The following is a 26,009-nucleotide window of genomic DNA, read 5'->3' as shown; positions in this document are numbered from 1 at the left end:
TGATGATATCCTAATAGAGGTGTGGAAATGCTTAGGAGATGAATGAATTTCTTAGCTTACTAAACTTTTAATATTATTTTAAAGACTAAAAAGATGTCAAATGAGTGGAGAATGAGTGTGTTAATTCTTATTTTTAAAAATAAATGTGATGCACAAGATTGTGCGAATTATAAAGGAACTTAGTTAATGTGTCATACTTTAAAACTATGGGAGAGAGTTTGGAGCATAGGTTATAACGTGATATTAATGTTTCTCAAAATCAAATTGGATTCATGACGGGTAGATGCTCCATCATTGTTTAACTTATTTTAATTCTTCTACTAAAATATTTTTCGCTTGCTCTAACTCTTTACTTATTTTAATAGATGTCTTTTTGATTCAAATTAAGTTACTCGCAAAAAAAGCATTTCCAATACATCTCATTTTGAGTAGGCTTTGTAAGCATATTTATAACTATACATAGATGGACTCAATGTAGGCATGCACAAACCTAAGCAAGCACATGACATTTACTTATTTCCCGAAACACCTTCCTTTTATGAATTGACTGACAGTTGTGGTTGAAATACCCATAACTTGTTTTTTCAGAGTTCAGCGGAGGAGTATGTTCAATCGTGTTAGCTTCGTCCTCTTGAAACCATGATTCATCATAGAAAATCTCCTGCAAATGTTTTCTTCTATTCTCTCATCAAGAAACCCCTTGTTTTTTTATTTTAAAAGTCATTTGAAGTATTTACATTTTCTTTTACATTAAATCTGGCCAGCGTTTGCCTTTGTTCTGACTTTGTTGAATGAAACTTGTTATCTCTTTTTGTGAACTTAGTGAATCTTGAACATTCTTACAAAGCAAATTTGATTGTTGAAATTTTCTATGATTAGTGGCCCTTGAATGGTATTTAGTTGTAGTTTATCTTATATATGACATAGTAGTGACATATTAGACGTGTCAAAAAATTGTGTAGGGGGCAAAATCCTTATAATTCTTCCGTAGAAGTAGTTGTAGTAGCAGGTTTTGGATATAAATTTAGCATTATTTATTTAATAGCAATAACTTTCGGTTTTGCTTTTCACAGATGACAGAGTTGGGTAATGGTAAAAGAAAGGCTGATGAGGAGCTTATGCCTGGATCCAGTGCAGTAGATCATTTTATTGGTGATGCAGATGGAATCATGCTGATGAAAGATAAACATTTCGAGAAAAATGTTCAGTACAATGTGAATGAAGTGGACTGGGAAGAGGGAATGATTCCTTTTTCTGAATCAAGAGATGGATATTCTCATGAACTTGGAAAGGAGTTGACAATTGAATTCTCTGAGTCTCCTTCTGCAAAAACGAGGCATCCTCGCAGGTGTACTGTTGAAGATAAGGTTAGTTGCAATGGCTAATTTGCCGTATTTATCTTATTTACATCATAAAAGTAGAATCCCTGAATACATTATTTTTGTAGGATTTAGCTGAGGTTGTGCACAAGGTTCATTTGTTGTGCCTACTAGCACGTGGTAGGTTAGTTGACAGTGCCTGCAATGATCCTCTAATTCAGGTTCTTTCTGGCATTACACTATGTTCAACTATGCCGCAATTTATCTTATTTGCTCACCTCTAAGTTTCACTTTAACATTCTTTTCATAATTCAGTATTAATATAACTTCATTAAAGCAATTTTCAGTTATTTCATTTTTTCAAGTCTTCATTCTTTGCATATCATTCAGTTCTGTGAATACATCAATGCTTGTACTTATAAGAAAAAATGAATGTATCATTGAATATCTTTTAAGTAGATTTCACGTACATGATTATCATAACGTTTGAATTGTGGTTTGGGTTTCTTAACCTTTTTTTTTTTTTGCAAAAAAGCAGCAGATTACAAAACTGTACAAAAAAAAGGTGTAAAATACTTGGGCAACTACTCTCTCCCACTCTCTTTCATGCTCATCATTTTTGTTGAATTGCTTGTAACAGTTTATTGGAACCATACTCATGTACTACCATTAATTTTCTTAAAAGATTTTTTTTTTTCTATTGATCACTCTAATTATTATATTATATTTCAAATTTAAAAATTGTCATTTTTTTCGTCAAAGCTTTTATATCTTGACTACAAGAACCTAAGTTATTTTTCATAATTATAAAATTACTTTTGAGGTGTCATTATTTATCTCAAAAAATTATTCAAGGTGACTTTGAATCATAGTTTGACAAATTGGGATTAATGTTTGTCCTCTAGTAACAATTTAACCTATTATCTCTTTTTCATTAAGCATCAAACTAATTAGGGCATTGCTATTTGAACTTTTATTGTTTTGTTCTTCTTATTTTGGAGATTTAGAAGTGTTCATCACCTTGTCTCTTTGTGGGTTTTATAGGTCACGACACTGGAGATTTAAATGCGGGAATAAGTGATTCAGCTTGACTTTTTTTTTTTCTGTTTTATTGTTTATTTTAGTTTTAATAATATTTGTTACCTTTTCATCAAAGGATATAAGATCATATTGTAGTTTACAAGGCTTGGGATACGAATGATGGAAAATGGAGGGAGGAATATGTGCAGAGTTAGTGATTATGAATTCAAGTCTTTTGCGTATCCACGCGAGCTAATATATGAAGAGGAACTTATATTAACGGTGGTTCGATTTTTTGTTTCTAACATCAACCATAAAAGAGAGAACCATATGTTTTCACTAAGACACATCGAGAAGAGCTAAGTCATTTTTCACTAAGATCATGTGTATGAGAATGCATATTGTCGAATATAAATTATAAACTAAGATTTCTATTTCAGTTTTGTTGTGTTTTGATTTATAATTTCTTGCAATGGGGAATGTTTTTCATAATATTAGAACAATGAGGCCAATGTGAACCTCAATTCATTTGGATAACACTACACATGTTCAACAAGTTGTAAGAAACCATTGTTCTTGTTGTCTAAATCATTGGATTGATCTCAACTATTTTGAGTCAGCTTTATGAATCCTCATTTTTTATTCATTTTTATTGAGTGATGCTTGAGGTGTTAAACGTATTCCTCTTAGATTATTTTGAATAACTTTAATCCATGCCATCTTAGATCCAAATCTTTTCCTTTCTAATCATGACCCTAACTTTATCTATTTGTATAATTGGTTCATTTTATACCCATAATTGTACATGCTCATACCATTTCACTTTTAAGTCTTCATTTTTCAACTATTTTATTTAATAAATATCATTCCAACTACTCTTAATATATTATTTCCCCAATTTAATCTTTTCTAGTTTAGCCACATATTCTTCATAACTATCTTATTTTCACCCTTAACTTAGCTATCAAAAACTTCTTTACTACCCAAAATTGGAATCCATATAAAATTGTCAGCCTAAATGTAGTTTTATAAAATCTACCTTTAAGCATTCATGATATGATATTATCTCATAACATTCTTAAGACAATTCTCATTATAATCACATAGCTTTAACTATAGCAATTATAACTTCATTTTTATACCCATTTAATGCATGTAAGTTTACCTCAACCCTTGTAAATAGTCTAATTTTAGTATTTTTCAGTGTATCTTGTTGTCATACTTATTTGTTAGTAAGTTAATTATTATTAATTGAAAATTTATTTGATGTTTATGATTATTTTGTTATTTTTTATATTTATTTAGAGCTAATTTTGCTTCTTTTGTATGCATAGTGCCCATTGTCTTATAATTGGGTAAGTTGCAAATGGAATAAAGAAAAGTCTATTGTTTTGGCATCACACTGAGCATAGATTCTCCATTGCATAATTTATTTATGCTTTCTTCCGTTCTACCTTCTGCCTCAATTTTTTGGAGACGTTCATTCTTCTAATCCTCTCAATCACTTCCATCTTTTAGGAGGCATTTCAATTTTTTCCTTGTGCCTATGCCTATTTGCTTGCATCTCAATTATGCCAATTACAGTTGCTAGACTCACAACCCCCACCAACTATTTTGCCTCAACTCCCAACATGAAATGCAACTTCTTCCACAAGTCATTGTGTTTTGTATAGCCTGAATCCCATCATCCTTGTACGCCGTTATTCCTTGAGACGGGTGATGGACCGGCCGATTTGATTGGGAGGGAATTAGTAAGTTTCCTAATCAAGAGGGAACTATTTAGAAAGGCTCTTAGTCAAAGGAGAAGTTGTGATTGTCAAGTTTTGGGTCGTTTAAGTTTATTTAACAAAGTTTGTTTTAAGTTCTACTCTTTTGTCAGTTTTCTTTCTTGTGTGTTTTTTTTGTATTCAAGTGATATAGGCTCCCTATATCCCTTGTCTACATCAAAATCTAAGGGTGAATTATTTAGGGAAAATGAGGAGGAATTAAGGGGGGATTGTTTAGGAAAGTTTGAGAGGGAATTAATTTGGAAAATAAATTTATTTTGAATTCAAGTATGAGAGGGATTTATTTAGGGAAAGAGGGCTGATTTGGGAGGGAATTATGGGAGCCTATTTAAGGTTAAATATGGGGTGATTTTAGGGGATGTTTTGGGAGTTTGCTGAATTTAGTTTATTCTTAGGTTATTTGGGAGAGCCGGATCTTCCTCTCCAATTGAAGATCCCATTGTATCTTGCATTTCTCTTTATAGTTCTTTCAATAAAAATTGTTTTGGGATGTTCTTCTTCCCATTTTTTTGGTGTTTCATCCGCTAATTTTCGTGAAAAGTGCATCCATTTCCCTATCAAATTGATATAAGATCCTAGATCAAAGTACCTATGGGGGGAAAAAATGTAGGAGTGTTGAAAAGGGAGATCAGACAATTGAAATTTGACTTTGGATAAAAAATTTCAGGTTTCAAAAAGTAATTTTCAACCATCAATTAGAAGATCAATGAGAAATTTGTCATCATTAAGGAGATGATAAAGAAGCTGCTTGAGGGTCAGACCAAACTGATAATATCGGAGATGAGAGCATCGTTGACCAGACAAGAAAATGGGAGAAACTCTAATATAGGGATGATAATGGGGAATCAGGAGGTGAAAATTTTGAGGGAAGAAGAGGAGATGCCATCTTTGGAATCACTTCCAAGGAGGGGAAATGGTGAAAGAGTAAGATTTTTGTTGGAGCTGTAGATTTTGGAAAGAAAAGAAGATGGGGAGAAGATAGAAGCACCAGACATGGCTCAACAACTCCTACAGGAATATCGAGAGGTGTTTCAACCAGTTTATGGGTTGCTTCCTTCACAGGAACATGAGCATACTATCAGTTGGAAGGACGGAGTCTCTCATATCAAATTGTTCGTTTGTACCATTCTCCGCAACTCCAGGAGTATGATCAAGGAGATCCTGGAGGCAGGGATCATTCGACCTAGTGGCAGTCTATTTTTCAATCTAGTGCTATTAGTCTAGTACTTCAACAATAGTTTTCTTCGTTCCACCTTAAGGACAAGGTGGCACTTTGGGAGGGGAATATTGATGGACTGACCTATTTGATTGGGAGGTAATTAGGAAGTTTCCTAATCAAGAAGGAACTATTTAGGAAGGTTCTTAATCAAATGAGAATTGTTAAGAAAAAGTTTTAATTACAATTGGGAGGAAATTATTTAGGGCAAGAGATTTAATTTGAATTCAAAATCTAAGAGGGAATTATTTAGGGAAAATGAGGACGACTTAAGGTGGGATTGTTTAGGAGATTTTTAATTACAATTGGGAGTGAATTAATTAGGGAAATAAATCTAATTTGAATTCAAATTAGAGAGAGATTTATTTAGGGAAAGGGGGCTAGTTTGGCAGGGAATTATGGGAGCCTATTTAATGCTCACTAAGGGGTGATTTCAATGGATGTTTTGAGAGTTTGTTGAATTAGTTTATTCTTTGGTTATTTGGGCTCTAGCCAGCGGCTAGGGATTTGGGAGAGCCGGATCTTCCACTCCATTTGGAGATCCAAATGCATATTGCATTTCTCTTTATAGTTCTTTCAATAAAAAAATATTTTGTGGTGTTTTTCTTCCCAATTTTTCGGGTTTCGTCCGCAGGTTTTTGTGAAAAGTGCATCCACTGCCGATGAGTCTCACATATCAGTGTTCGTCTGTACTATTCATCCCAACTCCAGGAGGATGGGATGGTGAGATTGATCAGGGAGATGCTGGAGGCAGGGATCATTCGACCTAGTGACAGTCCATTTATCAGTCTAGTGCTATTAATCCAGTGTTTCAACAGCAGTTTCCTTCGTTGAATCTTGAGGACAATGTGACACTTAGGGAGGAGAGTATTGATGGACCCGTCAATTTAATTGGGAGGGAATTCAGAAGTTTCCTAATCAAGAGGGAACTATTTAGGAAGATTCTTAATCAAAAGGGAATTGTTTAGGAAGTTTTTTAATTACAATTGGTTGATAATTATTTATGGAAAGATATCTAATTTTAATTCAAAATCTAAGAGTGAATTATTTAGTGAAAATGAAGAGGAATTAAGGGGGGATTTTTTAGAAAAGTTTTAATTACAATTGGGAGGGAATTAATTAGGAGAATAAATCTAATTTGAATTCAAATATGAGAGGGATTTATTTAGGGAAAGGGGGCTGATTTTGGAGAAAATTATAGGAGCCTATTTAAGATTTTAGGGGATGTTTTCGGGAGTTTACTAAATTTAGTTTATTTTTAGGTTATTTGGGCTCTAACCGGAGGCTAGGGATTTGGGAGAGCCGGATTTTTCTCTCCAATTGAAGATCTAATTGTATCTTGCATTTCTCTTTACATTTCTTTCAATAAAATTTGTTTTGGGGCTTTCTTCTTCCCAATTTTTTGTGTTTCATCAATTGATTTTTGTGAAAAGTGCATCCATTTCCTATCAATGAGTTTCCCAATTCTTCACTTTTTTTGGATGCATTTCCCTTTCTTTTTTATTATTTGGAATTGATTTTGCTAACTTTCCAGTATATTAAAAAATCTTATGTTCTTCATTTAGGAACATTCTAGTTGTCCATAGTAGAGTTTTACAATCGAGGTGAAATGATGTGCAATGCAAGTCTACCTCAATTCTTTGTCATGAGATTGCATTTTTTAGATTCATGTAATCAATGTATCTTGTAGCCATCCTTATTTGTCATTAATTTAATTATTAGTGGTAGAAATGTTGTTTAATATATAGACTATTTTGCTATTTTTAGATTTATTTAGGGTTAGTTTTGTCATTTTCCATAAAAATTTTAATAGAAACTTCCCAATAAGTGTAAGTTGTAATAAAAAAGAGAAAATGACCAAAATGGTCCCTTAACTTCTTATGAAATATCAAAATAGTTCCCAATTATATTAAAAGACCATTTTGGTTCCTTAAGTCTAAAAAGAGGATCAAAATCGTCTCACAGTGAGACCATTTTGATTTCTCTTTAAGGGGTTAATGTTCAAAATTGTCCTTTAATATGGTTGGTGACTATTTGATCTTTCATAAAGAGTCAATGGACAATTTTGATCCTTTTTTCAGAAAAAGAAAATGACCAAAATGGTCCCTTACTCTTTATAAAAAAATCTTTTCTTTTTAGTTTTCCCATCTTGTTTGGGACAAATCCACTCTTTTGGGATTTCTTCCTACTCTTTGCCTCAGCCTCCCTTTAAGGCATAAATAGTCCAATTTTCTGAATTCCTTTTATTTGTTCATCTCTCAATTTTTCTCATATACTATATTTTCCTCTTCTCAACAATCTGAATGTCCACTTGTCTTGACATTATTTTTTTATAATGAATTGATATTTATAATTTTCACACCAATGTGTCACTTTATCTTTTAATAATATATACTGATAACTATTAATATACACTCATTAAAATTAAATATTATATTCACAATTTTTGTTTTGATATTCAAAGTCATCTATCTTCTCTATATTGTTTCCCTTATTCTAACTTTCCGCTTATTTTATAAGTTGTTTTATCAGTAGAATTTTTTCATCCATGAAAAAACATACACCAAAGAAACCTCACTTTAAATACATTAATAAGCATTTTTCATAATCAATAAAATAAATAAAGATTCAATGTAGATCTTTAATATATCTTACTAAATTATAAATTTATTGGTCTCTTTATAATTAATTTTAATGCTAGTCAGTAGTCAGTGTTCTATCCTACATATTTTTAATAACTTCAGAATGCTATTATTGATACTCATTTCCAAATAATTCTCATAGTACTTGATCATATAGTATGATAAAATCTCATGAAGATCTTTTCTCTGCTCTTTATCCTTTAGCATTAATTATCTTTGCATAAAAGCTATTCTATTAATTATTCTTGTTTGCATAAAATTAAATTGATTCTTCGAAACTGACATATTTTTTTGTCTTTGTTTAATTACAAAATACCACCATTGTACGACACGTAAGTTTGATTTCTCCATGATTGGTACAATTTTGAACATCTTCTTTGTTTTTAATTATTGATATTCAAAGGCTTCTTTAAATTTTCGTTAAAAATATTTATTAACAATATCATTGCAATATTCTCTTATAATTCTCAAGTCTCAATAATTATCCTATTATCCTATGGATCTAAAGCTTTATTTTTATGCCCTTTCATTAGATCGAACTCTACTTCACTTTTTGGTATCGGGCGATAATTTACCTCATTATTTTAGTCATTTTTGCTCTTCCAAAATAATTTTATACTAAAATCTCCATATAATAATATGTCAAAGTAGCATTTCATCTTTACTTGATGTCTTCATCTTTAAATGAGATCCGATTATTTTTACTTTTAATGCATTTAAATTAATCAAATTATCTAAATATCTTATATCTTGTCTTAGCTATTTTTAATATATCCCTTTGCTCTTTCCTTAGTACCGAGCCGATTATATGAATGTTAAAAATCTAACATTTGCTTTGTTCAATACTCTCTATGTTAAAATTGTAGATTTTTTACAATCATTATAAGCTTAAGTAATATTTAACCTTTTTACTTTTTTAAAACACATTTTTTAAGGTCCATTTGTGGCAATTGCAATTGCACATAAAGTTGATTGTAGAACTGTTGTGGGGAAATTAAATTTTTTGAAAGTTGTTGTAGGTAATTAGGTATTATAAACTCTTACACTTTTGAAAAATTCAGACAACTTTCATGCAACTTACCCCACTCTATTATTGATAGGTGGAAAACATTGCTTTCGACCATAGAAATATTTGAAAAATAATAAGAAATTTATAACCAAGCAGAGTTGTGACAGCTATTTTGAAAACGGAGCTGAAAAAATTAAACAGACGTTATTCTAAATAAAATTTTCTTCCTCTGCACTCCCCCCCATCTCCTCGTTAATGTATGATATGGGGTGTACATTTATTTCAATTCATTTTTTTCATTTATCATGGAATTGTTGAAAATTATACGCCTGTAGCTATTCATATGGTCAGCCTTTTGATTTAACTACATACTGCTTTTAGGCGCTGCAATATTTTTAATGTATTGCGTGAAAAAGACATGGATTGGTATTTATAGATAGGCTGACATTTCTTTTTTATTTTTAAATATTTTCCTATTGTTAACTCAAACTTAAAATGTTGATGAAAACAATGCTCATACTCTTATCCCCGCTGACTTAAAACACATCCATTTAACATGTGCATTCACATGCAAGTATCATAATATCAAACATTAAATTGATAGCCTTACATAATTTATGTATGCTTTTGTGTGCATATCACTGTATATAGTCCTATAATTTACTCCTTTTTTTTCACTGTCAATGTTTAAAAATATATGGATTGCATCATTGGCGGACTAATAAGTTTCATAAATTGTACAGGCTTCATTGCTTTCGTTTCTACCATTGAACTTGTTAAAAATAGCGGAAGTTTCAAGATTGACTGCTAATGAGCTGGGGCCCCTTGTAGATTGGGTACTTTCAAGCTGTTTAGCTTTTTGAAAGCATTTTAACTTGAATTAGGTGTTTTCTTTTATAGCATGGGTTGTTTATTTTATTTTATTTATACAATTCTAACTTTTACTTTCATTCACTTAACATGTGGCTGCTTCTACAGTTCCGCAACAGTTTTCGTCTTAAAAGTGAAAGTATTGACCGAGGATGCTTTAAATCAAACCTTGCCTTTGCTTTGGAGACTCAGGAGGGGACAAGTGAAGAGGTTTAAAAAGAAAACTCTTTCCCATTGCTGACATTATTTTTTTCTCTTATGCTCATTTGAATATATGTCGGTTTTATAATATTATTACTCAATTTTCACCGATCCATATGTTTATATATAAAATGCTAACATTATGAACGAGCTGTCCCAAGCCTCAAACTAGCTGTCTCAATCTCATAAAGCACACTTTTTTTTCTACGAAATTTAATGGGATACAACCTTCGAGAAATAAGCAGAGCGGACAAATTAGAAGCAAAAAAAAAAAAAGAAGAAAGAATGGAAGAGAGTTATATGAATTTCACTCTATATTGATTTTGTCCTTCTTTGCCAAATCCATAAAGTGATTTGCATTTCGAAAGGCGCTTTTGTTATATCACTAATCACCATTTGTGAAATGCTTTGATATTAGGTCAGTTTATGATGTTTGGTTTGGGATCTTTTAGCGCAAGTAAAAGATTAGTAGAAAGATTCATATGACAAGCTATTCAAAATCTGGTGTATGGCTCATTAACGCTCATAATTCTCCAAAAGATTGACTCGAATGACTCTGGAATAGTGTTCATATGGTTAGAATCATAAATTTCATTTAAGCGGCCAATATCTCTAAAACTACATGTTATGTTTTGTTTTGAGTGGTCAGCTCCTTCTTTCAGCATGTCTTGGTTTGATTTGGTTTTGGCAAGTAGATGTGCAGCTGACTTCAAATGCAATATGTAAGCAATAGTGATGAACCAAATATAAGCCAAATTATATACATTTGCAAAGCTTGTCAGCTCTTATTTTGATTTATAATGATTGCAGGCTCTCGAACTATATCAATAGTTATAGTCTTAAGGTTCAGATTTGTCATGAAAACTGAAGAAGTTTAACTAAATGTTTTTCAATTTCAGGTAGGATCAATAGGACATTATAATTAGGCAAATTAGTTATCATCAGAAACCTTTTTATGTCTAATTTATAAAGAATTCATAATTTTCTGAAATTGGAGTACTTTGTCAATGGTATGGTTGGAAGAGTAATGCTATATCAAGCCAGCTAGGGTTCGTAAATTTTCTAGAGTAATATCAATAGAGATGCATGGAGTTCAGGAATGTCAAGACCATAATGTTTGATAAATTTTCTAGCATCTTTGATGTAGGATGCGTTGGGGGCTAGGGTTCCTAATTCAATTAGATGATGCAATGTTTGAAATCACATAACTCTAATTTAAAATTCACAATTTCAAATGCCACCAATTAAAACTAGATTGTTTTTATGTAAACCTGAAAAAAAGAGAAATATATGCCAAATGATAAATAAATGATTGTCCAAATCAAAGAAATTCAATATTAAATTTAAAATCACCAAAACCACAACTCAACTGTAATTCGCACTGCAATTGGAAACCTAGTTATAGCCAATTTGTCTGAACTCAATTACAATCGCAAAACCAATATAAAATTATGTTGAAAAAATCGGAACAAGGCATGAGATCACCAAACACAAAAAATCAAAGCATTACATTAGTAAAATGTAGTAACTGGTGGTAGACTGCCTAGAAAAAGAAGGCTTCTCCCTTAAGGGGCATGTAGTTTAGGCCCATAGTTGGTCCGATTGATTGTCTTCTCTTTCAATTTTGGTTATTATTACTTTTTATCTGTTCCTAATTTTCGGCTCATGAATTAGCCAAAACCTTGTATTTAGAAGTTTGTTGACTAAAATCTTAGTTGGGTTTAAAATTCAAAATATGAGGAGATATTCTCTCTTTGATTCTTGCAATTGATTGGGATTTGAATTAGATTGCAATTTTTTTATTTGAGATTTGGATCCCTATCTCTCAACTATCACCCTCTCTGTCTCTGTCCCACCGTCGTCAGCCATAAGGGGAGTAGTATAAGGAATTGAATATCTCCCTTTTTCCTTAGTTTTCCGGCATATTGAGAGCTAGTAAATAAGAACGTTCACTAAGAAAGTGGAGTATGCTTAAGAAGTTACCGGGATACAAAAAAATGCCAATAGCAGTAATTTCATTGTTTGGAAAGCAATATGTCTCTATCAAAGAGAAAGAGGGGCATAAAGAAGACGAGGAAGAGAAGATATCATATATGAATTCATCCATAATTCCTTGCTACTCTTTTATCTATGACTTTGGGTCATTTAATGGACCCTTGGTTGCTTGTTTATTTGGATTTTAGATCTATATTCAAGCACAGTACCTGTTAGCCTTGTTCTAATATGGTTCATAAATCACTCTTTAGAAGAAGAAGTAAGCATCTCATTTTCGAATGTTTTGGAAAACAAGTTGCATGATAAAATTTTTAAATTTTAATTACATTTATAATTTGTTTTATAAAATATTTTATAGGGTCTATTAGAATATAAGAATCACCCTAATTAATCATGGTTGCTGACTAGGCCAATTTTTATTGCTATATAAAAGCAAATATGACAAAAATAAGTCATTAAAATACGATCCAGCACAATCGCTTTTTAATTGTTCAGCTCTTATACTATGGCATATTACCTTTGAGTAAAACATTTTATGATAAATGACAAGAAAATTTTTATTATTTAAAAGAAGACACTGAATATGCCATAATTTATCCTGCACAGCTGCAAGGCGTCTTTCTATTGATTGGATTGCTCTTTGTTTATTTATTTTCATTATTACTCTTCTCTATTATTTAACGTCAGCTTAATGGATTATTTTTCATTTATCCTTTGCGGTGTTGCTCGAGGTGTTAATTCTAATCATGATAGATATTTTGCATGTTATCTATAATCACAATAGAATTTTCAGACATGTTATCTATGGTCTATACTTCTTTTTTTTTCCTTGTTCTTTTGAATTAATTTAATCTATCTACCCTATTTGTTTCATTTTTATACATGCCCAAACCACAATTTTATTTTTCATTATCTTATGTTGATAGGTGTATCTCATAATCTTTTTGATATAAATATCTTTCATTCCATTCTTTCTAATTTAATCAAACATCTATCTTAACATTATCATTTTAGCTGCAATCAACCTTGTCTGTTGTCTTCTTTCATTCCATTTCTGTTTTGAGTCTGCATGATATTCGCATACTGCACAACACAAATGATGTTATTCATAATTATTCATAAATAAATTTTCTTTTTCTATCATGTACATACCATCTTGCAATATTAGCCTTCTGTTCTAGTTGATAGATAAACTCCCCTCATTTTTGTTACACAGTCTAGATTTTATGGTTTTCCCCCATTTCGATGGTTAACATGGTTTTTTTATGCTTTTTCAGCTTAATAAATATTTCTTTTTTCATGCTGAGTTATCCTGACTTCATTCAGATGTCTACTTATTATTATATTTGGAACAAGGATTTAATGTTTCTCATATGGTATTATGTACCTAGATTGCTGCTCTATCAGTGGCGTTTTTCAGAGCTCTCAACCTAACAACTAGGTGAGTATGTTCATTACCATACTATTAGATGTGAATCTTTTTGGTTGACAAATAAATGTTTGATATACTGATTATATATTCTTGTTTTTATTGTATGAAAGAGCATCATTTTCTCTGTTTTAGGAAATTGCCATGCTTCTGGAGCAATCTGAAAGATTTTTGTAACAGTAATTATGTCTTGGTCGGTACTGGTCTGCCAAAACAACAAATTTAGCCCATATTCAATTAAAATAATACTGGTTTGTGAAATCATGTCATCCTTGCTTGCATTGAAATATTTTGCATTATCTTGTTCTCATGCGTTGCTTTCCTGGAAGCATCGTGAATTATGTACACCCTTTATAGTGTAAATATTTAAGAATGGTCCTTGCTAAGGTCATATGATGATTGACTTGCTTTAGCTGTTATAATCAGATAGCTATTTTCCACTTCAGTGGAAAGAAAAATAGTGGTTCAACTGTTCAAGCTATCTGAGAGCAACACCTTCCACTATCATTAACTATCATGTGGATCTTTATTTATTTATCTTTGTCTAATCCGCATAATTTTTCTAAACCTATTATTAACTTTGATTATTTCGCCCTAGCTATAATAAATTCCCTGACTTGTTTTCAAAATAATGAAGAATACTTGATTGCTTTGCTTGCCGGAAGCCTAACAATTGTCAACTGCTGTTATTATCATGGTAGTTGTTTTGTTTATGTTTGAGGATCATGGAATGTCTTATCTCTTTTACGAGCATAATTACATAATCTGCTCCCTCACTTTTCTTCTGTGCCACAATTGTTATGATTGTAGGCATTTTGTGGCTGGAGTGCTTGCATCATTGATCTTGCTGCTAATAATGTTTATAAAATTTACCATGGATGGAAAGATCATTTTTCAAGGTCCTATTTAGGTCTATGATTTTCCGCAACTCTCCACTTTGGTCCCTATACTTCTAATAGTCAAACTACTATGGTTTTTATATTATAATTTCTATTTAAAAGACCAAAATGGCCTAAAAATTATGAGTGCATCATCAAACCTCTATTTATATTCTCTTTCTCTCACTTAAGAGTGGATTGAGGAGTGGTGCCAAGTGCTTGGTTTGCAGCCACTGACCATCTTTCTACGGTGCAATGGTTAGCTGGAAACTGGGCCACCATTCATGGATAGATGTTGTCTCCACTACTCATTGGCTTCTTTTGGCACATTTTAGAGTATTGTAGAGGGTAAGGTTCTCTCTCTCTCTCTCTTCCCATCTCATTTTGCGTAGTTTGTGGGTACATTTGGAGGGTTGATAACTCGCCCTTTCTTGCAAGGATATCATTGTGACCGCTCGCTAGTCACCACTTCCAACTATCAGTGACAAACTAGTGTAATGGGAAAGCTAAGGGATGCAGTTTGCAAATTTCAGAACTAAGATGCGCAAAAGTCTAGAAATAGTAGAACTCAAAGCCACCTTTCATAAATTTTTTCTGGGATGTTTGTCACCAAGATAAAACTATATGGAAAATTTGAAAAGTCTTTATCTTAGACTTTAATTTTAATTGAAGCTTCTGTTAATTATTTTTCTAAGAGAATTGGACTAGTAATTATATTTAGGGTCAAAGGATTAAGAAGACTTAAGATAAATTGGATGGAAGTTGTTTAAAAGAAATTTCAATGAATATGTTTGCCACCTCATGCAACGTTGAACAGGAACATATAAAAAATGAAAATTCATAAAAACAACCCCAAATAGTTCTGATAAGGCTACTAATGTTGATGATGTTCATATATTGATTTGTTCAAATATAATTTCTCCTGCAATTGAATTGCAGTTTCTATACGTGTTCTATTGTCATCCCATGTCCATGCATACCTGCAGCATTTCTATTATTTAATGTGTCTGCACGTTACAAAGGTGGGGGTGGGGGGATACTCTTCTTAATTAGGTTGCGTGAGTTGGTCGGTCAGTATGTAGTGAAAAACATAGCTTAACCTCTGTTAGATGCACTTCATAGTTAATTGAAGCATGATCAAATATGCTTGATTGTTATATATATATATATATATATATATATATTCCAAAATGGGTCTATGTGCCAACTTTGTGCTTGCACTTGGTTGGCATTCAAAGCCTTGTACTGGTACAAAACTAGAATTTGTCACTCTTACGTTGAAATAATGCATTATATGACATAATAAAATGGGTTATGAAAGTTGTCTAACTAAAGCATATTTTACCTCGACATCTATAACCTATGATGCACAGACACAAATACTGTGACATGGATACTACACGACACGGACACGGGACAGGTCAATTATTAAAAATATATGATAAGGACACAGATTGTATACAGTATTATAATTTATACATTTTAAAATAGTGTATAAAAATTGCATAAATATAATATTAAAAATAAATTAGAAATAATAAGTCATTTAACTAGAATTTGTGCTTAAAATGATTAATATTAGAATGCCGAGAGTCGAACGTCGATGCCATGTATTAGGCATCAAGAGAGAAGATGACAATGCTATCGTAAGTCGGACATCGATGTTATGCAATAAGTATAGGGCGTCGATGTCCGGAGGGTGTTTGTTGTCGATGTTGAGAGGGTGTTGGTCGTCAATGTTAAGACGGCGTCGAACAAAGATGAGTTATCAAGTTATGGGTGTAGAACTTGCTAGCGTCGAGCATCAATGTCAAGGCAGTGTCAGACTTTGATGTTGAGATGGTTTTAAAATGTCAATATTATAATGACGTTAGACGTCGATGTTGAGATGACATCGGACATTTTTGTGAAACCAAAGTCTGGACCCATCAAACAGAAATGAAAATGAGAATATTTGATGGATGGTGTATTGAGTGCAGACGATTGATTTGATATTGTGGATTGGAAATAAGAAATTTAGTTTTTATATTTTAAATAAATAAAAATTTTAAATACAAAACATTTTATTGTAAAAAATTTCATAAAATATTTAAGACATAGATGTCCAATTTATATTTAATATTTTTTTAATAGGACACGTTTCAAGCATGTACGACATGTGTCGGAGGCATGTCCGACATGTGTCGGAGGCATGTCAGACGCATGTCGTGTCATATGCATGTCAGACACTGTACACCTCTTTGATGAAAATATCGGTGCATCATAATCTATAACCCAAAAAAATGCAGAAATGCTTTTTAGATTTGATTAATGGAAATAAATCCTAACTTGTCCGGTAAATTTTCTCGTCGCTAATAGCTCTTTTGATCCTTTTGAAAAACACTTCAGTTTAATTAAGGCCAATTGTTTTTATGCTGAGGTACTTGATAAATGTTTTGACGCTTTATTGTTCAAAAAAATTAATCATGTAAATAATCTATTTTCATCACTTTTGAGAGAGCAATATTGACATCATGGAAGCAGATCATAATTGAAATATTATTTTTCTTTTTTACTTCTAGGTTTGTCTCGAATATGGACGTGGCTTCTCTAAAGCCAGATGTTGACGTGCCTGGAAATTCAAGCATTAATACTCCTCGTTTGAATACAAAGATATCTTCTTCTATTAGTTCTGTTTCAAGTCCTACTAAAATCCATACTCCTGACGATGATCATTTATCAGATTCCAGAGATGAAGCCATGCACCCTAACACTACAAATAGTAGCAAGCTCCCCAACTCACCCTGGAATAAGAACGTCCGCAGAGGCTTAGCTGTTACTAGTAGCTTAAAAGATGATAACCATACTTCAATGAGCCAAGGTGGTGCTGAGAATGTAGGTTCTTGTACCACCAAATATGATGAAGGATCAAAAAGGAAAGGTGATCTAGAATTTGAGTTGCAGCTGGCAATGGCACTCTCAGCTACTGCAACAACAACGAAAAGCCTGGATATGGATGAATTGCATAACTCATCAACTTCCAGTTCCCATATGAAAAAAATGAGGATCACTAAGACCGGAGAATCTTTGTTTTCAAGCAGTCGTAGCTCTGGTGCTGTTTGGTCAAGAAAAAATGGGCCTCCCTTGTATTGGGCAGAAGTTTACTGTAGTGGTGAAACAGTGACTGGAAGATGGGTGCACGTTGATGCCGCTAATGGTTTAGTTGATGACGTTGAAAATGTAGAACCCGCTGCAGCTGTTTGTAAAAAGCCAATGAGATATGTGGTTGCTTTCGCTGGTAATGGTGCTAAAGATGTGACTCGAAGGTATACCTTTGTTTGATTGTGCAATGAGTCTATATATGCCTGTTAACAGTAGTAAAATTTATAAGTTTGCCAATCCTAGACTTTTGTAAGATTGTACATCTTGCGGTAAATGTGCAAGCGGAAGCTGTTTCTTTGAAACTTGCATATAGATATTCCTTTGAGGAGAAAACAAGAGAGTAAGTGTTCATTAGGAGTAGCTTTTCAATGCTTTGCTTTTTAGAAAGCTGCCACATGTCTATTTAGCTATAAATTTTTTTGTTATTTTTTAGAAATTTTGTGATGAGAAGCATCCTTTAACAGTCAAATTTGCTAGTGTGGTTACCATGAGAAAGTTGTCATTTTTTTTTCCCAAAAAAATTGTAATATTCACCACTTTTAAAAAGTTAACTTCCCCATACCAATTGTAAGACTACTTTTACAGACACAAACGAACTCTAAACTCTAAAGTTTGTTTTATTAGAAAGCTCAATAATCTGATGGGGGCAATAAAATTTTGAATACTAGTGCAAAAGCTATGATGTTGATTAGATTAAGAGAATAAACTTCCAACTCTATTAGCTGATAACACTTATCAATAGGCTGGTTTTCTAGATTCTTACACAAGTATCTAGAAGATTTCATTAAGCTGGTACTAACAACGGAAAAACAATCAACTGTTATGATGAGCATGCGGCATCATTATGTCTAGAAATTTCAGACAATTACCAGTATATCATTGTTCTCTCACCTCACTACATTACACTTGTATGAAACGAGTAGATACTGCTTAGGGCTTAATATTTTTGATAATGTAATACTTCAGTTGTCTTTTTCTTCCCTCATCTTAGTATCCTCCAAAATTTGAATTTAACTTAAGGTGCTTGTTTTTCTTAAGAAAATAAAATGTTGTATTTGTTCTACATGTAACCTATTTGTGTTAGCATTATATTAGGGAAGATGCTTATTTAGAGTTAGTAGGACTTTGTTTATTTGGGTGTCCTTTAAGACCTATTATTTGTTTCCTTATTATAATAATATTGTGGGCTCCGAAAATTTGGCCTCAGGCTCCGCTTGATTGTCGCTTTTTCTTTTTTCGGGGGGAGTTTTAACGGATTTAAGTTCCGGGGTAAATTTTGGAAGGCATATGGGTTTGTAGATAAAACACTGCCCAGAGATTTCACCCTCATTTTACGAGGACTTTATGATCTGAGTTCTGGTTTCCTATAGGTGCAAGCCCCTATAGTTAATTACTCCTCTCGATCGTGAGAGAGAACTTTCGATTAAGGCTAGTCATCCATCAGATACGTAGAAACACGTGTTATCTGGCATATAGTAGCAGCATGGATACTTGGAATGGTTGGAGAATTTGGGAATTTGGAGGATTGGAAGATTTGGAGATTTGATATTTAAAATTGAAAATTTCACCATCTTACACTTAAAGTTGATGGTGGGGGAATGGGTTATAGACCTTATCAAGATCCCATAGTTTCGTCGTCCCAGGCCATCGTGGTCCCTGGTCTACTTAGTCAGAGGAGGTAGTCGACCCAACCTGACCCAACCTGACAGAAGGATTCTTATTAGCAGCCATGGGTTGCTTTGTCCAAGAGGACCTTGTAGACTTTGAGCGAATGTTTGTCTAAGGGGACAAACTTGAATTCACCTTAGCTAATAGAGGTCTTTGTGCTCTATCGATCATATCCTATAGATTCATATCTTAAGGATTTGATGCCACTAAGGAACGTATTGGCTCTGACCATAACCGGTATTTCGTGGTGTCATTTGGCGGCAAAACCACTCGATTCAGAGGGCCCCGGATCATAACCGTTTATCCTGCGGTGCCATTTGACGGCAAAACCGTCGGTCAGAGGACACGTACCATGTCCTTATTGGCATGAGATTATTTGAGAATAGATCTTAGTGATATTTCGACTAGACATTAGCTCTATGTGAGCTAAGGTAAATTTTAATTTGTCCACCAGGCAAACTATTGCGGATGGTGGATGGATTTGCTTTAAGTGGTTTATGGTTAGATTTCAATTTTAAATATCTTGAATTTAAATGATTTTTGGAAAAAAATTGGATTTTGTTGGTATTTCGGTGGCATTTGAAAATATTTGTGAACCCCTCCGGTTGATATCTTTCAACACAGCCATCATCGGGGTGACTTTGAGGTCACTTCCATTTGAAAATATCTGTACTTTGTGGATGAACCTTATCGACTCTATCGAGTTGTCGACAGAGAATCGGGTTTCATAAGCTTTATGCCTTTATTTGTGAATTTTCTTTATTGAAGGCCTTGAAGACCTAATATGAATGTATAAAATAAATATCCCGGTCGACATCGCAACCGTATATTTATTTAATTGTTCGATCCATGTCAACTCTTATATACCTGCATAAAAGGATCGGGCTCGAACTTGGGTTTATTTATGGACCTGCACATCATCCCTAGATGTCATGTGTGTACCCATAACACGCTTGTCGGGGCCCATGCTGGTTTTATAATTACATTTGCCCTTGTTGTGTATTTATGTGTATACAATTTACGGTGCATGTGCAGGGGCATTTTTGGAATATTTTTAGATGATTTTTTCTGCTTGCATGAATGTTGCTGATCTGGTGGCGTTATATTTTAGTCATTTTCCCATTGTATACAGGTAGACTGTCATGCACTACTTGCATGATTTATGCATGTAGATTATAGTGTATTAACAAATCTCCTGCTTTTGCATACAAGTGAATCGTAGCGTTGTCACCATATTACAATGAGATACCTCTTTGTTTTGATGTGGACTCCATTTTCTCATTCATCGGGAGGTCCTTGAAATTCACAATTTCTACCTTAAAAAGAATTTCTTTTAAGATATTGAGTGTAGTTGACTTGTTATTTCCGGTGTTTGTGGATACCAGAATTGTTTTCTTCCTAAGTATAAGACCAAGAAGAAATTTTGGAACATCAGGAAGTTTAGTTCGAATTTGTTCAAACATCTCTTCCATTCTGCCAGGAGGTGACCTTTTCCGTACATCGAGTTGTCTTCATACCCGACGTACTCGCAGCATCTCAATCACAGCTGTTGTAGGTATTGTATGTACTTGTGTCCACAGGGGTTCGTTGTACTCACTACGACCTCTTGGAAGTATTTGTAGAAGAGCCATTGTTCCTGCATCATATCCACCTTTCACTAATCTCAGGTGGTTTGATGTCCTTGTTTGCAATGATGGGTCTTCCACTATCAATTGACAGTGTTGCCTTCTTCAATCAACAGGCGTTGTTGATTGTGTTGGAGATTCCAATAGCGCATATAGGACACACATATGCATTTTGCAACCATCCGTTGTCCTTACAAGTATGGTGCATTTGATCTCGTAAAGACTGTTGTAAGAGTCCACTACATTCTTTGTTTGTATACATCGAGGTCTTGTAGTGTGTCTGCTTGTACCTCAATATTGGTTTTGAGGATGTTGTAATATCCTTCCTACAAGAGCTCGCGGGTATTGGTATTGGTCGCATCTTAGTCACATTCATTTGAGTTATATGTATTTAGTTCAAGTTCAACATGCTTATTTGAGCTTGAGTTCACAAGGCATGCTTGTTCAAATCAAGTTATATGTCCTATGTAGTCCAACTCAAGTATTTGCTTGAGTTCAAATGTTCAAGATCATGCTTAATATGCAAATCAAGTCCAACTTAAGTTCAAGTTCTTGTTCAGTCTTCTGAAATCCTTGCAAGTTCAACTGTATGCTCAAATTGATTTGAATTTGGCTCTAGTTTGATCTTATTTCATTTGGGGTTGACCTTTTATTCATCATTTAAATTTTGTTCAAGTTCAAGTCTACAAGTCATTGTTCATTTGAGTCCAAGTTCTTATTCTTTGGAGTTCAAACCAGGTCTAAACGCAGTCTTACATTCACCCAAAATTTCAGCAGTCTCCTGGCGTCTCCCCCGTTTAGGGGAAAACTGAGGAAAACTTGTGGGGCCCAGGGGAGATATTATTTATTACATGAGGAGGTATCAAGGGGAATTTATTTTGGAAGGTTCCTAATCAATGGGGAGCTGTTTAGGAATGCTTCTATTTAAGGGAAACTATTTAGGAAGGTTTCCAATTATATTTATTATATGTTATGAATGATTTAATTTGGGAGGTTTTAATTAGGAAGCTTCCAATTATATTTCTTATGTGTTATGGCTATTTAAGAGGGAGTTTGTCTAGGGTTTGAGGTTATGTTTTGCTGAAGTTTATTTTAGGGTTTGTTGTGAGTTTTCTAGCGGCATCAAAGATTTGTGGGAGAGTTGATCTACTCCTCGAATATTAGATCAATCGTATCTTGCATTTTTTTATAAAAGAAATCCAAATTTAGCCCCTAAATTGGTATTCATGCATTTATTTCTTATCTCCTTTGTTGTTTTTATTTCCAAGACGCATCAAATTGGTATCAGAGCAAGGTTTTTGGAGAGATACACCAAAGAAGGTGGATATGTTGAAAGAAAAAATGGAGCAATTCAAATTCGGGTGGGAAAAGATCCGGTTTGAGCGATTAGAGGAGATGTTGAAGAATCTCATTGAGATGCAATTCAAAACTCCATCGATGGTTTCGATTGCTCACCCATACCATGATTTGATCAGGATTCCCTTGGCCGAATCTAAAGGGAAAGAGATCGGACGGGAAGAGTTCGACGAAGAGAACTCCTTTCATCAAGAGTCACCTCTTAGGGCCGATAAGCAGCGTAATAGGGTTTTCAGATGAGGGGACAGTAGGAAGGGAGTTTTATGATGTAGGTGGTAGGGTGGCTGAGACAAGGGGAGTGGACAACCAGAAAAAGAGGTGGATGAGCAGAGCCATTGGGATCGGATCATGGGTGGCGAATGGAGGAAAGATGGGATTCCCACCCTCGATACAGGAGGGAAACATGGAGGGATAACGATGACCGTTACACCGGAGGAGGAAGAAGCTATTGAGGCGGTGACGATCTAAGGGTGAGAAAGTTGAAGATGTGAATGATTGAGGAGAAGAGTGAGAGTTCAATAAGAGAAACTCAAGCGGCTTCTAAGGATAAATTAATCAACAAGGAGAAAATTGTGAATAAAGAGGACAAAGAAATAAACTTACAAAGCGAAGCTGATGGTGCTGATCAAAACCCAAGTCTTGTTCAAAGTGATTTTGTCGAGACATCCACATCCCAAAAAAATGTGTTTTCAAAATCCAAAAATGAAGATTTGAAAGACAGTGAAACTAAACCATCATCTGAGAATGATAGAAAACAAGTAAAACCACCTTTGATTTCTACTGGTTTGAGTATTTTTTAAGATGGAAATGTTGAGGTTGAGATATATGAGGTAGCTAATACAGAGATCTTAAAGGACAAAGTTGACATCGAATTGATTAAGTTGGAAGGTTCAAATGATGAAATTCAGGTTGGAGATGCACTTGCTTTTTTTTCCTTTCGGTTATGATTAGTTGCTTCACTAAATCTATGCTTGTGATGAAGAATATGATAAGTGGAACTGCAAGAAATGTTTGGGGCATTGAGCATGTAGTTTTTGGGTTATCTAAGTTCTTGATAGTAGTTCTTAAAGGATAATGTAAATCTCAGTGGACTGCAAATGCATACTAGCAAGATTACGTGCAGTTATCATAACAAGAATGGATCAACCCAGATAGTCTTGGATGTGATCCGTTAATGGCCTGCCAGTCTGCATAATCAATCAAAAGATTCAATGTGTCAATCAGTACAGACTAAAAATATATATGAGAGTAAGGTGAAAAATCATGATACTTTCTGGAGCAATGTCATTATATATGCAACAGACAAAGGATTGGGTAGATCAAACTTCTACTCATGTTGATAAGTTATGATCTGCCACCTTTCTGCATCTTTGTTATCATCCTGTTGAGAAGGTTAGCAAAGCACTTGTTGATGGTATCATGGACCTATTGTGATACTGCACTTTTACTTTGTGGAGGAGCAAATTAATGCATTTATGGTGTTTGTGTGTTCTTGTTTGAGATGATTCAGATGTTGTGTCTGTTGAATATTCTCTCAATTCTCTCTTCATTTCTGACAAGAAAATTCTAAGAGAAACAAACTTTTCTGAATTATTTATGAGCTTACTAGAAAGACTTCAGAAAATGATTATGAGAAGTGAAAAAGTAGCTACACTCTCACATGCACGGAGATTGCTTACGTTAATGTATTATGCAGGTCCAGAGCTTGTAGATGATCACATTTTCTGCTCTCCTATGAAGGCAGCTCGTTTCTTGGATTTGTTATGCTTTCTTTTGATCACATAGTTTGGTCACATAGGTTACGTACTCTCAGTTATTGAGCTAAAGGTTAGCTCTCTTTCTAGTGGTGTAAGCTGTGTTATTAATGTTGATGACTTGCCTCATCTTTTAGTTGTCCATGGAAAGCCCTTCAGAGAGCATGCCCATTGAGTACAAGTTTCCTCGCATGCCTCATTGGTTCTTAAATGTTGGGAGTCAAAAATTGTACCTGGCTCTTGCCAGAATTCTTAGACTCGTTGGTCTATCAATAATGATAGGGAACAAAAGCTACATATCTTTTTTGGGCCTCATTGATAATCTTTTGGAACATGTAAGAAAACTCATTTCTGAATTCATAATGAAAGGATACAATAAAGAGAGCGGGCAACGTTGGTATTCCCAATGAGATTCAAGACCGGCTACTCTGCTAGACAAGTATGACAGTTTGTGTTAAATGAAATAATATATGGATTGGCAGATCATCCAATTAGTTCATGTTTGAAATTGTTTAGAATTGAGAAAAATGTTGAAGAAGCGCTGAGAAAGGAATTTGTTTGTGATAGAGATCTACCTTCTACTTCTAGAAGGTCATCCTGGAAAATTCATCAAGGGAAGGATGCCAGAGAACACATAATTCATTGTTTTGGGAGTATTATGCATGAGTATACATCATTTGAAGTATGGGAACTCCCTGCAGATTTAACTTATTCTCAACTAGAATATGACTCAAAAACAAATATGTCATCGTATATTTTTAGGGATTCTAGAATGCTCCACCAGAAAGATGTGGAGTAGATGGTGGTCAGCTGTTGTATTTGTCAAAGGCACAAATACATGACGATGGCTCAAGGAGGACTTCTAGATGAAAATATCTTCGTTCCACCTTGAGGATAGGGTGACTCTTTGGAAGGGGAATATTGATACGCCAGGGGGGCCTACCTTGTAGGGCCCATGGGAGCTATTATTCATTATGTAAGGAGGAGGAATCAAGGGGAATTGATGTAAGCAACTTAGAACAAAACTCAAAGAGAAAACCAAGCAAATCAAAACTCACTTTTATATAACTTTGAGAAACTTTGGGAGAACACAATAGACTAAATGAACCACTAAAATTCAGAATAGAAATGTAGGAATCATCCAAAAAACCAAAGCAAGTTAGCAAAAGAAACAAACATAAAACAAACAAACACTATCCTCAAAACATCCTACTAGAGGACTCCTCACATGCACCGATTGTAGGAATATATTTTAAAATAAGGTTTAGATATGCGGAATCTATTTAGAAAGGTTCCTAATCAAGGGGGAGCGGTTTATAAAGGTTCCTAATTAAGGGGAACTATTTAGGAAGGTTTTCAATTATGTTTATTAGATGTTATGAATGATTTAATTAGGGAGGTTTAAATTAGGAAGCTTCCAATTATGTTTATTATATGTTAGGACGGATTGGATTAGGGATTTGGAAGCTTCCAATTATATTTCTTATGTTTTATGGCTACTTAAGGGAGAGTTTGTCTAGATTTTGAGGTTATGTTTTGCTGAAGTTTATTCTACGGTACGTTGTGAGTTTCCTAGCTGCGTCTAGTGTTTGTGGAAGAGTTGATCTACCTCTCAAATAATAGAACAATTGTATCTTGCATTGTTTTTGAAAAAGAAATCCAAATTCAACCTCTAAATTGGTATTACTGCATTTATTTCTTATCTCTTTTGTTGTTTTATTTCCGAGCCGCATCACTCTCCTATTGAATAAGACAATTTCCTTTTCCATCAACATGGAATTAAAGCGGGTTAATCCTGTTTCTAGCCTTCGCTACTCCCATGTGCTATCTTGCACCCTTCTTGCAACCCTTTTGCAGATCCCAATCCTAATTTCCTTGCACACGCTTCATCACAAGGCTTCATAACCCAACAACCTAAGGGTCTAGAAAAAATAAAAATGCAACCAGACATTTTCGAGAAACATGGGATCAAGGTTTAAGATTAGGGTACATGTCACCTTCTTTACCCAAGTAGTAAGAGATGGACTTCTCTTTTCCTCAAGGGGGAAAACCAACATCAACAAGAATTATTAGTTTACATTGTCAAGTCTACCTGCTTG

The 26,009-nt window shown here is 33.9% G+C and overlaps 1 protein-coding gene across 1 annotated transcript in view; it reads left to right on the top strand.

Moving 5' to 3' along the window:
- Positions 1–26,009, top strand: part of LOC110094782 (DNA repair protein RAD4) — a 38,727-nt gene that overhangs the window by 8,124 nt on the left and 4,594 nt on the right. The window contains exons 6-11 of the mRNA XM_020820108.2: positions 1,074–1,367; positions 1,448–1,540; positions 9,737–9,829; positions 9,972–10,073; positions 13,451–13,500; positions 16,928–17,671. Coding sequence (XP_020675767.2) covers positions 1,074–1,367; positions 1,448–1,540; positions 9,737–9,829; positions 9,972–10,073; positions 13,451–13,500; positions 16,928–17,671 — 1,376 coding nt within the window. The remainder of the gene's footprint in view (positions 1–1,073; positions 1,368–1,447; positions 1,541–9,736; positions 9,830–9,971; positions 10,074–13,450; positions 13,501–16,927; positions 17,672–26,009) is intronic.

The sequence above is a fragment of the Dendrobium catenatum genome, unplaced genomic scaffold, assembly GCF_001605985.2.
Source record: "Dendrobium catenatum unplaced genomic scaffold, ASM160598v2 fragScaff_scaffold_659, whole genome shotgun sequence".
In the NCBI taxonomy this organism is placed as follows: Eukaryota; Viridiplantae; Streptophyta; class Magnoliopsida; order Asparagales; family Orchidaceae; genus Dendrobium; species Dendrobium catenatum.
The sequence above is the reverse complement of the archived record's forward strand: the minus strand, read 5'-3'. Positions and strand labels throughout refer to the sequence as shown.